Source organism: Dermacentor albipictus, unplaced genomic scaffold (genome assembly GCF_038994185.2).
Source record: "Dermacentor albipictus isolate Rhodes 1998 colony unplaced genomic scaffold, USDA_Dalb.pri_finalv2 scaffold_18, whole genome shotgun sequence".
In the NCBI taxonomy this organism is placed as follows: Eukaryota; Metazoa; Arthropoda; class Arachnida; order Ixodida; family Ixodidae; genus Dermacentor; species Dermacentor albipictus.
The window spans coordinates 2,650,827-2,670,348 of NW_027225572.1; the positions used below are offsets into that span (position 1 = coordinate 2,650,827).

The window sequence follows — 19,522 nt, forward strand, 5'->3', positions numbered from 1 at the left end:
TTTGAAAATACGCTTATTTTTAGCTTGCTTTCAATCTTATATGTCGCCACTAAACATACTGTTTCACTTAGTATAAATGCAGGCCTTGCATAACGGTTCACTACACAACTTTTACATTTCTTCACAAGTCATGAATGCTTTGCATTACATAAACATCGACCACAACTTAGCATAGGAAATCTGTCTGCAATTTCACAGCATGAAATGCACAATGCAATTATTTGGCATATGTTATGCTACAACTGTGTGCATGCACCTAGCGATGCTGATGCTGCTGTTGACATCGCAGCTGCCGCCGATCACTTCTCAGGTAATGTATGTGCTGCGCACGGGTTGTCCCAAACATGCCAATCACAGAGTCACGGAAAGGCCGGCCTCTCAAATAATTCATTCTCGACCCTGTGTTTCGGGACAGACCTAGCGGAATGGGATCGCCATTACCGCAGAGCTCAGTACTACTGCTGCTGCTGCTGCTGTCGTCATCGCTGTCATCATCGCCCGAGTCTATGTTGCCCTCAGAAAGGCGAAGGTTGTGCAACACAGCACATGCCGTGACAATGTTGCTGCACGTTCCGGCTCGTAGAGGAGGGTGCGATATCGCTGAAGACAGCGGAAACGGCTCTTTAGGAGCCCAATGCACCTCTCCACTACGGAACGCATGGCGCCATGTGCTGTGTGGTACTGCCCCTCGGCTGTCTGCGCTGGAGGATCGCCAGGAACTGGGGTCAGGAGCCACGGCTCCAAGGGGAAGCCACTGTCACCTGCACGAAGATGGAAATAGTACATTGAGTACTCCTTTGACGAGAGGCAAGTTGTAAACTTAGGAAATCTACAGCAGGCTTCCGAGGTGAATCCCAAGTAAAAGCATGAGTTGAGCATGTCCATACCCGACACAAACGGTTAACAAATTTACAAGTGCACTACTCGGTGCCTGCCACAAGCAGAAGAAATCAACACTTGTTGGAACTATCAATGACACTAGTAGCAGTAGCAGCACTAATGTTTGTTCATTTCTTCTGCTTCTGGCAGGCACTGGCTGCAGTAGCAGCAATAATACGTGTTGCTTTCATCTGCTCCTTGTAGGCACATAATGTGCTTGTAACTTAACACTTCGAACATTGACAATGGTGGCAGTCACAATGGTGACAATGGTGACTTCATTTTTTTTTACTCCCGGCTTGTGTGCTTGTAATTTGATTAAAAGTTTGGGTTGGAGCGGACACGGCGTTCTGCGCTACTGAAGCGTGACTGCGCCAAAAAAGGTGTTTTGCCTCACCGAGGAGGTATTCCCCGGGATTCACGATGCGGCCCGCTTGAAACCGCCGGCGCAGCCATGTCGTGCGCCATACGAAAGCGTCGTGGTCCAACCCCGGTCGCAGAGGGTTCACGGCCAAGATTTTCATGTCCGCATCGCAGATCTGGTAAAACGTAAACAGAGAAAGTGCCCGTTGACATAAGCAACATAACTGTCAAAAATGATCGGCACCAGAAAACGTGAGGTTTACTTACGAACATGCACTTGAGGGCGTAGTATCCCTTGCGGCACATGAACGCCGCCTTGCGCTCACCCTTCGGTGCGACAATAGCTACGAGGCTGCCATCGACGCATCCTATGGCGCCGGGGATAGCACCGCGCCGAAGAAAACCTTCGTTCACGGCTGCCTTTTCCTCGGCCGCCTTACGAAAATGCACCCACTTGTTGCGCGCCCCGGCGTTCACCACAGCCTCTGCCACCCGTCGCACGCACTCGCTCACTGTCGACTGCGACACATGAATCGTCTCCTCGCTCCCAACGGACGCTTGGAAGCTCCCAGTGGCAAAGAAGCGCAGCGCACACACCTTTCGCTCCACCGACAGTCCCGTCGCTCGCTCCGCTTCGAGTTCCCCCGCCAGTTCCTCGCACAACAACCGCACCGTTCCCTTCGAGAGTCGAAAATGCCGTCGAAAATGGTCATCCGGCATGTCAAACGCGTCGTCTGGTTCACGTCGGCGACGGCGAAGAGCCACGGCCATAGCAATCAGAGTGGCGGCCATTTTGTTTATGCCTTCGGAAAAGAACCTGCCTCTGGCCGTGCCAAAAATCCGTGCCTTATGCTCCGCATAATGAGTACGTCAACGTCACTATGACGATTACAGTTTTCGCGGGTTCCTGACGTCGCGTGATTGACAGACGAAATGGGCGCGGCCCGGTCATTTTCGACCAATGGATGCGCGGTGATGGCGGCAAAAGGCACAAAGAAAGGAATAGAATTCCTACAAAATAGCACCCCTGTATTTTGATGACTGGTTTAGTAGAGCTCTGATGTGCTACAGCACATGCCGGATCACGACAAAAATAAAATAAAATAAATAACCCTGTGCCTTCCACAACGCTTCCTGTCGTCTGCTCTTTCGCTTCATTGCAACTGACAAAAGTAGAAAGAGCAGCTCTGCATGGCTTTTGCGCTTGTTAACATGTAGACAACACATTTACTACTCTTTTTCCGAGCTTAAAATGAATCAGTTGCTATTGGACAAGTACTTATATAAAACAATGCATTTATCGCAACCATTACAAACCTGGGGCGTGAATACTCGAGGAAGGAAAGGTGCAAAAATGCTTCATTCATCGTATTAAATAAACACTCATGGTGTTAAATAGCATAATATTTATATTTTTTTGGTTTTGTGTTTCACAAATTTTTTTCTTTTTTTTGCGAGTCTGAAATCTCACCAGTTCGCGCAAGGCATTCCGTGCGAGCTTTCCGACATGGAGCCCAACGAGGTGACATCGGAATGCGATTCTTTGTTGACGAACAAGCCTTGTGTCGCCTGGATGTCCACACCACCAAGGAACCTCGACAAGAACAAGAGTGGACACATCCTGAACAGCGATTCACGCAATATGATCCTCCACTGCTACACATATTGGCGTAACAGTGAGCCTGAACGCAGCGTGGAGGCCACGACCAAGTTTGTCGCCGAGATGCTCGGTGTCAGCGAAAGTACAATGTTCAAGGTGAGGAGGGAGGTCAAAGCATCGCATATTTCGGGTGGCAAACTGTCGACGCCCTCGCGAAAGCGCCCACGAAATGCGGAGAAAAGAAGACGCAGCACGAAGTATGACAGCTTCACGTTGTGCGCGCTGAGGTCATGTGTGCACGATTTCTTTCGCCGCAACGATACCGACGGTCGAGAAGATAACTAACGAGTTCTCGAAGCATATGGATCTCTCATCACTGAAGTGGTGTAATGTGCGTCGTCTGCTTGTCGAGATCGGATTCAAGCACGAGAAGAGGAGCCGCCATTCGCTGCTTATCGACCGGGATGACATAGCTGAATGACGGAATCGCTACCTTCGTGACGTGGAACGCTACCGGGCGGAAGGCCGAAAGATCTTTTTCCTGGACGAGACATGGGTGACGGCGGGACACACTCGGTCGGTCGTGTGGACAGACACCGTGGTGCAGAAACGCGGACGCCTATATGCTCGAGCAAATGGCCTGTCGACGAGTTTGAAACAACCTTCTGGGAAAGGCCAGCGCCTGATTGTGACGCACATAGGCAGCGAGGATGGCTTCGTGGACGGGTGCTTGGATATATTCCGAGGCCAAAAAATGGGCGACTACCACGAAGAAATGGACGGCAATCGCTTCGAGGGCCGGTTTAATAACGTTCTGCAGAAGTTGCCTGCTGGTAGCGTCATTGTTTTGGACAATGCACCTTACCATTCCCGGCGAGAAGAGAAATTACCGACGACAGCTTGGAAGAAGAAAAAAATACAGGAGTGGCTCAAAAGCAAAAACATCACCTACAGCGAAAGGATGGTTAAAAGCAGCTGCTTGAGTTTTGGTAGCATCTGTAAAGCCGCGCTTTCTGAGATACATCATAGACAATGCAGCTGAAAGGGCCGGTTGCATTGTACTCAGGCTCCCACCGTACCACTGCGAATTTAATCCTATTGAGCTTGTGTGGGCAAAGGTGAAAAATGGCATCGCTGCGGACAACAGAGATTTCAAGCTGTCCATCGTCGAAGACGTCTTGAGGGAAAAAATCAAGCATGTAACGGCGGAAGACTGGAGGAAGAACATTCACCACGTGATGGATCTAGAGGCAAAGTTCAGGCTTGATACATCTGGGAGTGACTACATCCAACCCATCATCATCCAGCTGGGTGAAGATGATAGTGAAGAAAGCGACTCCGACTGCGAGCTGTCCGGCATTGAGCCACTCGATGAAGCATAACAGCTTCTTATTAACGAAAGAATAGCCCTTCTTAGGGCTACCCAAATTTTGCCGGTGGGTTCGCAGCAGCCAAGCATTCTCCCGTGACCTCTCAAATAAATAAGCAGTTCATTTGGTGACACATTCCTTTTAATGGAAGCTCAATTCTGAAAACGCAACGTCCTGCACAGATCGTGCTCAATATAAGTATTGGCACGGAAACATGCTGAAATGCTGGAAAATCTGAATGCAAATACATTTATTAACCCTGAATAAATATGTGGGGCCCAAAATGCTCGTTCGGGCAGCCATTATCCAGCTTCACACGAAAAAGCAGTAGTCAACGTGAAATTGACAGCCACTCTTAGCAGCCTGCACGCGTAAGCACATTCATGTGTTTGCATTGTTTATTTTGGTTATCTGGCCCAGGCAAGTGATGCGAAGACCACAATTATCAAGCATCATTAACTTAGTGAGGCCCAAAATACTCATTCGGGTAGCCATTCATAGCTGCACACTCTAAGAAAAGTTTACACCCTTTGGAGTGCCCCTTCTGCCACACAACAATAATCGTCATCTGCCTTGATGCGTTTCTTTTTTTGAAAACTCCGCACCCGCTACTTTCCTGTCAGGAATGCTATCATGCTGATAACGCGCATGCCATTCGTTACTGGAAAGTACCGGACTCGCAGCGTTAAAGAAAGGAAACGCATCAAAGCAGATGACGATTATTGTTGTGTGGCAGAAGGGGCACTCCAAAGGGTGTAAACATTTCTTAGAGTGTAGTCGAGGGCACGCTTGAAAGGCACCATTAGCAGTCTGCACGTCAAAGTGCAGTCATGCTGTCGCCACTGTTGGTGAAACGGCAGAAATCAACGCGAAAATGACAGCCACTGTTGGCAGCTTGTATGAAAAAGCACGTTCATGTGCTGGCATTGTTTAACCTGGTTATCTGACCCAGGCAAGTAATGCGAATAACACAACAATTATCAAGCATCATTAGCTTAGTGAGACCCAAAATACTCATTCGGGTAGCCATTCATAGAAGTACTCGAAGGCAAAGCTTGAAAGGCACCATTAGCAGTCTGCACGTCAAAGCGCAGTCATGTCGTCGCCACTGTTGGTGAAACGGCAGCAATCAACGCGAAAATGACAGCCACTGTTGGCAGCTTGCATGGAAAAACACATTCATGTGGTGGCATTGCTTATTTTGGTTACTTGGCCCAGGCAAGTTTTGCGAATAAGAACAATTATCAAACATCATTAGCTTAGTAAGGCCCAAAATACTCATTCGGGCCCAAATTTTGTCATCCTGGCCCAGGCAAGTTCTGCGAATAAGAACAATTATCAAACGTTAGCTTAGTTAGGCCCAAAATACTCATTCGGGTAACTAGTAATAGCAGTAGTCAAGGGCACGCTTGAAAGGCACCGTTTGCAGTCTGCACATCAAATCAGTCATGCCACAGCCATTGTTGTATTTGTTTATCTGACCGGGCAAGTAAGACCACTGTAAGCAGAATTATTCACCCTGAATAGCTCTGCTAGCATTGTTTGTACTAAAGAATGCTGAGTGAAGTTGAGTGTGTTTTATTGAGGCAATTATTTAATTCACAAGCCATCGGCATAGTGATGGGCAGCCAGGTTCAGACAATGACATTTGTGAAGTAATAAATGGTGAAAGTTGCAAAAGCTCTCAGTGCACTGCTTCGCTGTGCTCCATTCACAGAAAAAATGTCTTTGCAACGACGAAAGCGTCAGACAGGAAATGACTCCCCACTGCACCATGTTATTCGTGTTGAAAACATTTACCATCATATGTGATGGGCAGCGAAACCGTCTGTTTACTAAGAATGAATGCATGAAAAATGCAACAGCATAGAAAGATGTTGCTTTGCAATATGCAGCCTTTCATGTGCACTTCTGGCGAGCTGCCACATGTACTGATGCATAAACATGAACAGAGGTAAGAGGCAAAGTTGCTGTGCAACCCACATGACGCTTTTAAGAAAATGTATCTATAAACCTTTCTGTTTTCATAGGCGATCAAAATTTGTTTTGAGCAAGTTGGTTAATCACATTGAAACAACAACACAAGAAGCAAGGACAGAAAACACAGCGAGTAGGCAGATTGACAAGACGAGGTAGACCAGTGAGAAAGGTTTTAATGAGATGGAAGAGGCCAGCCCTGCAGTGTACAGGAGTTAGTGCTTTGAATGAGATTCGTTAATGAAAATGTGTAAAGACTTTGCTGAAAGAAAGCTAGCGAAAACAAATGCTAATATAAAATAGAAGTACAGAAATAAGAGTATGCGCACACATGCATGGAATCAGGCATACAAACGCGAAAACTAAGAAAAACTCAAACATAAAGACATGTGGGAAATACAAAAAAAATTGACAAACGCAAGAAAGCACACACATTTACAAACAGACCTGGGTGAGGTATTATAGAAGCGGGTTCACAAGCTGCTGTGCCTACCTTCTCGTATGTTTTTTTTTAACCGTTCTTTTAACACTGTCTTGGGAATTTTTAATTGCAACATAACACAAGAATTGAAAATCAGCGTGAAGATATGTTGCGGGAAACCATATCGAGCGCTGGCAACACAACTTATGCGTGACTGTGCCACAGCACGCATTCTACAGCTTGCGCGCGCAGTAAGCACTGGTGGAAAGCAATCAATCGACGGTACCACACAACGCACGAGCACCGCCGTTAGACGCTCGGCCATCTGACTGCTGAAAACGATCGTTCGCGCTAAGTTGACGGCGACAAATTTTTGCGTTGGAGGCTTCTTTTGCAAATATTTTCTGTTGGGACGCTCGTAGGCTTGCTTCACGCGCACACGCTTTTCTCATTTCTCCTGAGAATGGTTTTGCTCCATCACTTCACCCCGTCTGACGAGAAACGCAGCAACACAGTACACGAACACACCCGCCGCTGACAGTAGGCACCAGACATTGGCAAACTTTTCTCGTCGTAACTTCACTCGGGAGCGAAATAAAACAGACATGGAACAAACAGGCAGGATGTGTGTTTGCAGCGGTCGCCGTGGAATCCTGTTTTCAGGCAAAGCGTAGTGCAGCGTCAGCGAAGCTCGCTGCAGTGTTTCTTCACCGGATCTCGGCTTGAAGCACTCAGGCTTCACGACCATCCAACTGATAAATGAATAAGTGCATGGCTAGAAGTTGTAAATTGCAAGAAACAGTTCAAATGCCATTGAGCATAGTTGCGCTATTGCAATGCATCTTTCGGAGCTTTGTACGAGCCATGGTAGTTCCCACATTGTGTTGAAGTGCCGCACCAGTGACATATGATAATGATGCCAGCGTGATCCAGTGTGGCTGTACTTTGTTCTATAAAAACTTTTCATGTGTTTTATATTATATTTAGTGCAGTATGTGAAAGGTTATGCGCAGAAGATGATAGTTGACCTTACAGTCATTTTTTCTATACAGTCCTTCACTTTCCATCAACTTCAGCAAATCATTGAAGCCCCAAAATAACACACTTAATATTGGTACTCAGATTGAACAGTTTCAGTTCTATGTGTATGTTTCAAGAACTGGACCAAACATCAAGAATGAAAATTTAGCTACCTATTGATACTGTAGCTTTAGGCTCTGCAGGAACCATTTATCTGCAGCACCCGACTTATCCCGTATTTGACGGATCATGATAGATGTGTGAAGAAGCACGAGTGTTATGCAGAACAGTTTTCAAGAGGTAATGAACATCTACCATATAATTCATAAATAACTGGAAGCCTTCTCCTAAGGAAATGTTCGTGCTCTGCACTGTAACATCGACAAGTCCCTCCCTAAGATAAGGTGATAAAGAAAGCTGGTTTTATGAATCTGTTGTTTTTCCACAATTTGAACATGGTATAAGTGAGGCCCAAGGCATAAATGGGACTGCGTGCTGTTCTCTGTGCGTGCTGCGCTTATTGTACAGATCAATAGTAGCCAATCAATAGCCATTTTATTGAAGATGCAAACTGGATCATATCCTAGGGCCAACTCACTGTCAATGAAAACTGTTATACTGGCTTCCTGCACTGTTTATTGATCATGGACTTCTTTTTGAGGTGCGATTGAAGTCCCTCAAAATCTTATTTAAACTATGAATTGCAACTGGGAGAACATGTCCATTCATTAGGACCACACTTTTTGTATTTAGCTCTCCTCATTGTAAACAGCTTCATAATGAGAGGAACCTCAGACGAAATGCTTTTTTCCTGGCATTCTTATTCTGCCTTCTTTGTGAGCACAAACTATGGACATGTAAACAAGGTAATCCTGCATTTATCCTGCCTACAGGTGCCTCTTTTGACATTCATGCCTGTATTGCCTTTTCAGTGCCTAAAAATTCCCCTTTTCCTTCTTTTCTCATGACTCCATTTTGTTAAACAAGAACCACTGAACAGTAATGAATCTGAACAGTAATGACGAAAGCATTGTGCGGAAATATGCAAGGTGATCAGGAAGTGTAAAATGAGTCATACACCCGATTGTAGCAAACTGTTACAGAGATAACCCATGCAGGTTTCTCGGAGTCTTCCCAAACCTACCACATGCTTCAGACTGCTCCAGTGATTCAGATGTATGCGATAATACAATAAAGTAGGTTCTCATAGGCACATCTATTCTCTAGCTCATGAAGTCTTCATTCCAGAGAGCCTCACCATGCCATAACACTAACCCCCGTATTCAGAAATGCATCTTAACTTGAAGCCCATACTTGACTCGACTTAAATGATGCCTATCGTGAACACACCAAAAGAAACGCAATGAGCATCTTGGGCGCGTTCACACCATGCTTCATTTATATCAAGTCAAGCATGAGCTTCAAGATGTGTTGCTGAATACGGCGGTAAGACTTGATAAAGGTTGCTATTAATTATTTGTCCAATGTTTCAGTTTTCTCATCAAGAATATCTAGCTTTTCCTGAATTCTACCAATTTTTGCTTCATTCTGCTTTTCACCACATGTGCTTCATGGCAATCTCTTTCATCTTTCCATCCCTTCTCCTTTCCCATGCTGTTGGCCAACGTGCAGTTGTCGTCTATGCGCTAGACAGTTACGATGTGGTCAGCAGGCTTTGCATTTCTCTGTCAACCAATTTCTCTCTTTGCTTTTTTGATCAAGTCCACCTGACCCTTAGCTTACTGCGTACAATGAAAACAAAAACTTTTTTTCTTGAAATGGGCAAGCACTTGCATCTCTTGCAAAGGATCTTCCAGTAAAGTTTCTCGTTCCTGCAATCACACTGAACACGCACGGCCATCATAATTTTTATGCATCTAAAACGCACCGCCAGAAAGAGTAACAAAAAGCAGCTATATTTTCAGATAACACTTGTGGCTAAGAAAGCAAACCAAGACCCATTATGGGTGGTCTCCTTTTTTTTTTCAACATGCAAGGAGCATTGTGCACACACCTCTCAAGCATAAAGGTAGCACGTATGAGCCATGATGCCTCAATGGCTCCCATGTCTGATCACCCAAAAGAAGGCAGGCCAAACATAAAATCTGTTTTTGGAAATTCCGTTTATTATACCTAAAATTTTATCTTGAAAACACGAAAAGTAGTCTTCATTTCAAGACCGTGCAACATCTGGCTCTATTTTGTAGAGCATGAAAACAAGAAAATCCACTAAATTGAAATGGCAACAGTAAAGAAACATTAGCTACCATCTTCTGCAATGCAGAAGAGAGTGCCACTGTACACGGTAATCCCAAGTATGGACCCAACTTGGTCGTAGCATACATGCTCTGTGCTGATGTAACTTTAAATAGAACTGAAGTGTGGCATCCACTACTCGCCTGTGTCGTCAAAGGCCATTTCATGTTGCTACACATTCTTTATCCGCTACCTTAAAAGATTACATTACACCATGAAGATGACAAAGCTCACATGCATTAGAAGAAAATTGGTTGGCTATCTTGTCTCCCATACAACTCCGCCAAATACCTGCAATCAGTGTAAGTATGCTAGTTCCTTGCACTGTTTCCCATAACATCTTTGTTGAAGGTACTGGGTAACAGTATCACAATCACTTCACAAACCTGCGGAGATTATTGTTAATTTTTAAAGCGAACAGCTTTATTTGCCTCTCGACAGCACATGGTATAATTTGTTTAATCTAAAAGGTTGAAGCAATTCATCGGCATGTGCTTCACAATGTGCCTTGCAAAGATTCCTCATTAACAAATATACTGTTTCGAGAGTTTTCATTTCAGTTTGCTGACACAATGACAAGAGACAGGAGGGAAGCTATGAAGCTGCTTGTCTCTCCACACCAAAAGCCAGCGCCTATAGACTCTGCTAAAGATGTACTTCTCAAAATCTGGCTACTCCTTGACCAATCTGTGCAAAAATGTTAAATACGTGAGTCAGAAGTTATGTCAATCAGGCTGCTGCCATTCAAAGGGCACAGCTCCTCGCAACAGCAAAGCTCAAAGAAGAAGGAAAGCTAGAGCACGTGATAATGTTCCGTGCTTTATAATGTAGAATAAAGATTTCACCAACGCCAGGAATGCCACGCATCAGTGCCAGCGGGAACATCGTCTTGAGAATGGCTCCTTGATTTGGATTACATATTTCAACTAACAATTCTACTGTATTGATTTACAGGTTGTATTTATGAAATCAGCAGCGATTCTGCTCGTACAGTTTAAGAAATACGCCAAAATTGATGCATGGTTCTTTCACACAAGAATTTGAAGGATAAATTCTAGGAAGCGTTACAAAGGCAGAAACAGTGTTCGAAGGTGTCAGAATGAGGGCCATGAAATGAGGTCCTTGATTAACTGAACAGTGCCGCTGCTGCAGACATTGTGCGCATGAAATGCTTTTAGCTCCTGTTGTCAGCCACCTTCAATGAACCAAAAGCCAGAGCCAGTATCCTGGCACTCAAACCAGCTGATCTGGGCAAACAGTCAAGACTGCAATACATACGCTAGTTACTTCCCAAACATGTTACAAAAACAATTGCTTCTGAGTTCTAAATATTTGCTCACAATATCACTCAAGCTGTAACTTCTAGTACGCTGAAGTTTTATTTGTCACTTCTAATAGCGACGTCCAGAGGCAGATACAAGGCACTGTACACTTGATTGTCATTTTTTGGCACTGAGACACAGTTGCTTGTGCTCCTTTCAATGCCACCAGTCCGCGAGGTCCACGGCGCATCTGGTAGACCGAGACGAGACTTGCAATGGGGTTCTGTCTTTGACAGGAAACTAGCTTCCATATGGACCGGTGTACAGCTGCGTGGTGCGGTGGTGTGGGGTGTGCCGTTGCGAATGTGCGCTACACCCATTTTAAGACTGTGGCTAGTATCATCTACAATCAATCTGGTTTGTCGGCAGCCATTTCATGCTTACATTTACTCTCGATTACAGGAGAGCCAGTATCTTTGAGTGTCACCAGAACAGCCTGAAAATGCTCATACAAAATTCTCCAACGAGTGCAAGCGCTGCCGAGCCTTTTTAGTCTGTACATTCCGGCTATCTGAAATGAACCCAAGAAAGTACTGGATGTTAAGGATATGATCATAGAGCTATGGCATATTACTTCGAGGTATACGAAGTGGTACAAGAAGGTGTCCTGTGTATTGTATTTCAGTGCTAATATCATAGTGAACTGTTGGATAGTGTTCAGGAGAGATGCCGCGCTAGTGCAGCCAGCATCAAGTGCAATCAAAACGTGGCTTTGCCGTTGTTCAAAGCAGATATTGCATTCGCCCTACAGCAGAAAGGAAACGAAGCAACACCTTCAAGAAGGCAGTCCCCAAACAGCGAAAAAAAAAAGGTTGGAGGACACTTAAGCTGTGCCTTTAAGAGTGGAACACGATAGCATCAAAAGATCCCTGGTTGCTTCTCACGCTTCCGGGCAGCTGCAGCTTATGCTTCTGTAATGTTTCCCTGGAAATACTGGTGGCAAACGCTATGCACGAAGGCAAGCTTTCTGGGCGTGCCACTCCTAAGACAGACCTGAAATGGCAGCTGGAAAAGGGATTTGTGTTTGAGTTTCCGCGCAACAGAATTATGTTTTCTCGCATATTCAAATTACAATCCAACGCTATCATGTCTCGAAGTTGTGTGCAAGTCATACTTTATGAATTTTTGACACATTTTACTTTGAGAATTTTAATTATTTCAGTAACGCCTATATGCCATGTGGAGGGCCTGCATGAATCGGGATGCATGTTTCGGGATTAATTTTCTCGTATGGAAAATGTCGCCAACACCACTGCTGGATTTTCAGCGACACGGGGCCCTGAACGCTACGGCTGTTAATATTGTGAATCAGTTCCAGGCCAACAGCACATGTGCCATGCACAAAAAAAAATGTAGATGCACTTGGGCACTTCCCAAGCATTTTTTTACAAGAAAGGAAGAGGAAGAACCTTCGCTGCTAAGGCATCAAATGAGTAATTTGCAAAACATGCAATATAAAGCTTAATTGTACACCCGACAAGGACTATATTGTAACGTAGATTGGAGACAGAGCCTTACAAAATATACGCTTCTCTTTAATGGCGGGCCAGAACAAGAGCGTGCAGCTTACGCACTTCATCGTCTTTAATGGCACCGACCTTTGCGCGCACCGTCCTGTGGTGCGGGAGCCCCACATCTTTGTGTCAATTGCCTCCCATGAGAAAAGCGACTGTCTCGGTTGAGTCAAAAAGTTCTTTCAGCCACATAAGAAATGGAGCTCCTCAGGTGCATCTCTGCATTCACGTACGCGCATAGTATGGTTTCATAGGCACTACATGAACAACTTCATCGGGAGGACGACGACGGAGTGAACTGGGGTCAGAACTGCAGGGGACCGCTTCGTACGTCACGTCACTGAGGCGGCGTGTAACCTTGTAGGGACCAAAATACTAGCGGATCAACTTTTCTGAGAGTCCACGGCGGCGGACGGGCGTCCAGACCCACACGCAGCCGCCGGTATTGTAATGGATGTCGCATCGACCCTGGTTGTATCGAAGGGTGGCGGTATGCTGTTGGCTCCGGATACGATGCCGAGCAAGCTGGCGTGCCTCTTCGGCTCTTTGTAGGAACTCTTCTATGTGTTCGCTGGTCGGGCTATTATCAGCCAGAGGTAGCATGGAGTCAAGTGTTGACCTGACGTGGCGCTCGCATACAAGTTCGAACGGCGTAAACCGTGTAGTCTCCTGTACAGCAGCTTTATACCCGAAAGTCACATAGGGTAAGATCGCGTCCCACGTCTTGTGCTCTACGTCGACATACATGGAGAGCATATCAGCCAGTGTTGTGTTCAGACGTTCCGTTAATCCATTGGTTTGAGGGTGATACGCAGTGTTCTTGTGGTGAGAGCTATGCGTCAGCTAGAGAACATCCTGCATAAGTTCCGCTGTAAATGCTGTACCGCGATCAGTGATGAGAAAAATTGGTGCACCATGTCGTAGGACGATGTGGCGTACAAAGAGCTTGGCCACTTCATATGAATTCGAAATAGCTTCGGTTTCGGCGTACCGGGTTAAGTAGTCGGTAGCGACGACTATCCATCTGTTGCGCGAAGAGGTCACTGAGAATGGCCCAAGTAGATCCATTCCTATTTGTTGGAATGGTGCTTGAAGAAGGTCCACAGGATGGAGAAAGCCCGTCAATTTAACTGGTGCTTTCTTGCAGCGCTGACAATCGTGGCAGGTCTTCATGTACCGTTGCACAGAAGAATAAAGCCGGGGCCAGTAATACTTCTGTCGTATCCTTGCCTAAAGTCTTGGCAAATCCCAGGTGTCCCCCGCATGGCTCATCATGGCAGGCTCGCAAAATGTCGTGGCGTAGCGCCGATGGCACGACACAAGGTACGTATTGGGGCCGATTCCGCAGTTTTTCCTGTAAAGGACGTTGTTGTGCAAGTAGTATGACGATAAGCCGCACATGAGCGAGCAGGGTAAAACACCTTCAACTCCTTGGAGGTGTTCGATCCGCGGCAGCAGCTCAGCGTCAGCGCGCTGGTGCTCAGCCATCTTTATGGAGTCGATAAAGGCGACAAATAGCAAGTCATGGTCAGGGTCCCATGAGGTCATAGGGAGTGGTACACGTGACAAACTGTCAGCGTCACTGTGCTTCCTGCCAGATCGGTATACAATTGTAATATCATAATAGTAAAGTTTCGTTCATTCTCCGTCCTCGCTTCACCGTTGGAACTTGAAGCTTCTCGGATGATGATCGGCAGTTGTTGATCAAACGCAGGCAGGAAACGATGAGGTCAGATGTACAAGAAATATTTATACGTGAACTTTTCTATATACATGGCAGGTAAAACAAATACATTACAAACTTGAACAATTGAGAAACAAAGTCTCACTCTTCTACTGTCTCAATGACTGTTAGAGCCCAGACTCGTTTTAACGTACATAGTACGGAGGCTCACTGATCTATCAGCAATCCTGATTTCAGCCAAGTCTGAGGGACAACATGTCCTCCCGATTTTTATAGCCCAAATATACAAAGAAAAAAAGGCGGTAGGGCCGTTGGCCCGTCCCACAGGTTCAGTTGCCAATCAGAGCCAACCGTTTCTTAAGCCACAACCCACAGGGATGGGCTTACTCTCAAAAATAAACATATTGGAAAACAAAGCTCTTTTCCTTCTTCGCCAAAACTCCGTTGCCCTCTCATTTCTCCGTAGTTAGTGACGGGCTCAGCAAAACACGCCAGGCCCGAACAAGTTATCGCTAGACCGTTTCAAATCCCAACGGCGTCTAGGCGGCAAATGTCTCGGAAGCAGGGGCATCAGCACCACGAAGTGCCGCTGTACTCAAAGTTTGGCCGTGCGGGAGACGGATGACCCTCCTTGTCCTTCAAACTTATTGTCTACAAGACAAAGTTCTCCGAGTGCGTGTTTCCAAGACGCCGTCGTCTGAATGCACTCTTTACGTGTGCACCGCATTCCTACAGCGTGCACGGTCAGCTGGCTTTCGACACCACACAGGCAGTCGCACCCAACACCCAACAACAAGGCTGGCGATTACGTTCCGGACGCATAGCAGATTAGGTCCATGCTCACTGCATGCGGCACGGGGTCAGAGTTGCTAAGTCCTGCTTAACCTCGGCGGCGCCTCCAATTAGCCAGGCACGCGGGCGCCAGACCCACAATACCTTGTACAGCGGTCCGTTTCAAGGCTGGTCTGTGTGACCTGTAGGCGGACTGCCAACATCGTGAGCACAATACCGACTTCCAGGAATCGGCACTCGCCCGCCTGGCACCTGCCGCGACGCGTCACCCAACCCTGCGCGTTGCCTGTGACCCCACACAACATAGCAACTGTCGCCCCGCTGACATGGGGGGAAGTGAACCCCCTCTCTATACACAAAGCACGAGGCCGATTCGTGAGACTTAAGAACCCGAACAATCAGAGCGACCTTACACGTCCCTCCTACAGAGTATACTGGGCTCACAATGTTCCCAGCTACACTACAAGAGCCAAAGGGCGCTGTATCGTAAGATTTAGGCTCTGAAGGTTCCGTCGTCAAAGAAAATTGACATACGCTGCCCCACACGGGTGCCGCGGAGTCCGTAAGGAACAGGAAAATGAACTGAAAGGACCACGGATAAAAACAATTTTCTCACAGCGATAAAAGAAAAGGGCGAAAGCTCAACACATTCCTGACAGTGAGCATGCAAAAGAAACACTCATGTATGTACAGGAACACCCAACGCACTGCACTGCACAACAGCAGCAAAGTAACATATGCAGGTTATATACATAGTATGTCCACAGTCTTATAACCCTCACACACATAGACGACAACAGCCACAGAAAGTTCCACCAAGGCTGAACTGTCCCACGCACACATCCTTCGGGTGAACGGGAACATTCACGCCTGTCCCAGCTGGCATGGCTGTTTCTGTCTATCCTTTCTTTTCTGCTCTTTACTAGATTGGCTCCCATGAACGATTCGAGAGCCTTGACAATGCATCAGCATTGGCGTTACATGTTCCTTTCCGGTGACGCACCGTTACATTGTAGCGCTGTAGTGAAAGCGCCAATCTTGCTAACTTGGCCCCTTGCGGGGTGCTGGTTGTCAAATATGACAATGGGTTATGATCAGAGACAACATTCACCACTGCTCCGAAAAGCCAGTAGTCAAATTTCTTGAGTGCCCAAATAATAGCAAAGGCTTCTCTCTCTATAGTCGACCAGCGCGCCTGTGTCGGGTTAAAGCGGTGGCTAGCAAAAGCGATCGGCGTCTCTTTTCCGTCCGCTGACATTTCAGCTAAACAGGCACCGGCCGCCGTCGCTGACGCATCAGTGAATAGCCAGTACGGCTGATGAGGCTCAGGCGTGTTCATGGCGACAGCCTGACAGAGAGCTAATTTCAGACTTTCGAACGCGCACTGCGCTTCTTCCGACCATGGAATTGAATTAGGAACCCCTCGCCTTGTCCAAGCTGTAAGCGGGCTCGCCACGTCGGCGTAGTTTGAGACATAGTCCCGATAATGCCCACAAAGCCCCAACAGACTTCGCAACTCTTTCTTTGTGTGACGTGGCACAAGACCTTCTATGGCAGCTATCTTGGTTGCCCGACCTGTGTCAAAGAGGAGTACTTGGTCCCCGACATTAAATTCTTTAGTCCGTGCCCTCCTATTGTAAACTAGAGCATATTTGCTCTGGCACTCGGTGCCTGTCAACTCAGCTACACTCTCGGCTAGTTCTAGCTCCCGCTGACTGGGCACCCCAGTGACATCTTGTATGTAACTATTCTCTTGCAACTTAGGCATTTGCTCTGTCGTTTCTTCGAAACTTAGACCGCAGTCCGGCTCAGTGTTACCGACCATTTCGACTGATCGGACCCCAACGAAACCGGCTACTCGCGGAATATTTTCTCGTCCAAACTCCTCTTTTTCCTGCGCCTGTAGTAGTTCCCAATCTTTCTTTGACAGCAGGCAGTCAACCCCATTTGCAAGTTCGTCTGTAACCGCGCACACCAGTTCGATCCTCTGCGGTTGTATCACAGCCCCCGGGCGATGCATGCCTACAGGCAGCGTAGCTAGGTTAGCTCGAATGGTCTTTCCGAATGCCGACTCGAGTCTTACTGTTCCTGATGATTCCTGTAAAACGACGGGCAACATACTTTTACGGACGACCGTTATCTCACTACCTGTGTCCAACACAGCTTCCGTTGCTATATCCCCGCACATGATAGGGATAAGATCCAGCTTTGACCTCCCTGAACCAGCATTTTGAGCTACAACTTGTACTCTAGCGCTTAGCACCCTTTCTTGCTCTGGTGGAGGTTCTTCACTTACAACAGCAACCATCTGTACCCTTTGTTTTTGAACAGTCGGCGCATTCCCCGGCTGTTCATTATTTGAAGCGTTTGGGCAGTCTCTGGCTAGGTGACCCTGTATATGACACACGTAGCATTTTAAATTTGTCCTCTGCGGGCTAGCTAGTTTTGCTTGCTGCGTCAATGAAGCTGTTGCGGCTGGCTTAGTTGCTCGTCCTTTCCCTTTAGCTTGTTCGAAAGTATCCAGCACTTTCGCCACCTCCACTGGCTTAAACCACTCTTCGCCCTCCCGCAAAAGAACATATTCAAGGGCTTCTGAGCTTAGACTGGCTTTCATACGGTCAGCGATCATAAGCTCCGTCATAGCTTCTTTTGTGTTTGCATTGCGAGATTGAAGGTAATAGGCTAAATAGGTTCTAGCGCGGGACGCGAACTGAGCCCAAGTTTCCTCCTTTCGTTTAGATGCCTTTTCAAACCTCCCCAAGTATTCAGCCGGCGTGAGCTTAAGTTCATCTAGTACCGCCTTCTTTACAGTCTCGTAATCCGTACATTCCTCATCATTGAGGCTACGCAACAGATAACGGACCCGCTCAGTCAGCGCAGGCATGATCAAATGTACACGGCTATGTGCTGGTACTTGAAAAGAAGCAAACAACTTTTCGACCTCATCAAACCATATCGGAACGTCAGCGTCACACGGCAACCGGTATGCCTTAAGAACTTTAGCACATTGTGCTATTCCATCCCTGATGTCACGGTGGCGATCACTTCCTTCCGACACTGAAGGCGGCCTGCCCGACTGCTCGAGCTCCACTCTCCGTAGAGCAATGCGCTCGCACTCTAGCTGTAGGCGCACCTTTTCCAGCTCCAGCTCCAGGCGTCTCACCGCCATGGCCTCTGGATCTGTCGTGCTCAGAGCCTGAGCAGCGCCTTGCGTCTCACTATCCATTTTAGTATCCGACGTCTCAGACTCGGTCTCTCCGATGCGTTGTAGTTCCTGCCATCTCTGACCCTCTCTTTGTTCAGATGCCGTATCAATGTTTACGTTAGCCTCACTCGCATTTGCTGTTCTGCGCGTGAACACCATTAACCCCACTGAACAACAGCCATGCCAACCTAGACAAAACGCAAGGAATCCCACTCACCCGTTGCTGCTGGGGGCGCCGCCTGACGTCCTCGTCCAGATGAATTGCAACCGTTGCGGAATTGGCTGGTAGCCCTCTGAGGCCTTGCGCCTGGCTCGCTGCTCGTTGCTCGTTGTGGGGCTTGCCGATCCTGCCGGCTGCGCCAGTAAAGTTTCGTTCGTTCTCCGTCCTCGCTTCACCGTTGGAACTTGAAGCTTCTCGGATGATGATCGGCAGTTGTTGATCAAACGCAGGCAGGAAACGATGAGGTCAGATGTACAAGAAATATTTATACGTGAACTTTTCTATATACATGGCAGGTAAAACAAATACATTACAAACTTGAACAATTGAGAAACAAAGTCTCACTCTTCTACTGTCTCAATGACTGTTAGAGCCCAGACTCGTTTTAACGTACATAGTACGGAGGCTCACTGATCTATCAGCAATCCTGATTTCAGCCAAGTCTGAGGGACAACATGTCCTCCCGATTTTTATAGCCCAAATATACAAAGAAAAAAAGACGGTAGGGCCGTTGGCCCGTCCCACAGTTTCAGTTGCCAATCAGAGTCAACCGTTTGTTAAGCCACACCCCACAGGGATGGGCTTACTCTCAAAAATAAACATATTGGAAAACAGAGCTCTTTTCCTTCTTCGCCAAAACTACGTTGCCCTCTCATTTCTCCGTAGTTAGTGACGGGCTCAGCAAAACACGCCAGGCCCGAACAAGTTATCGCTAGACCGTTTCAAATCCCAACGGCGTCTAGGCCGCAAATGTCTCGGAAGCAGGGGCATCAGCACCACGAAGTGCCGCTGTACTCAAAGTTTGGCCGTGCGGGAGACGGATGACCCTCCTTGTCCTTCAAACTTATTGTCTACAAGACAAAGTTCTCCGAGTGCGTGTTTCCAAGACGCCGTCGTCT

At 47.0% G+C, this 19,522-nt stretch overlaps 1 protein-coding gene across 1 annotated transcript; it reads right to left on the minus strand.

Annotated features, from left to right (window-relative positions):
* Positions 1-504: 504 nt before the first annotated feature.
* On the minus strand, positions 505-1,962 carry LOC135920071 (putative nuclease HARBI1). Its single transcript, XM_065454117.1, has 3 exons — positions 1,510-1,962; positions 1,277-1,418; positions 505-761 (listed from the first exon to the last, which is right to left on the minus strand). Exons 1-3 carry the CDS (start codon positions 1,960-1,962, stop codon positions 505-507), a joined length of 852 nt encoding a protein of 283 aa, XP_065310189.1.
* Between the last annotated feature and the right edge of the window lie 17,560 nt (positions 1,963-19,522).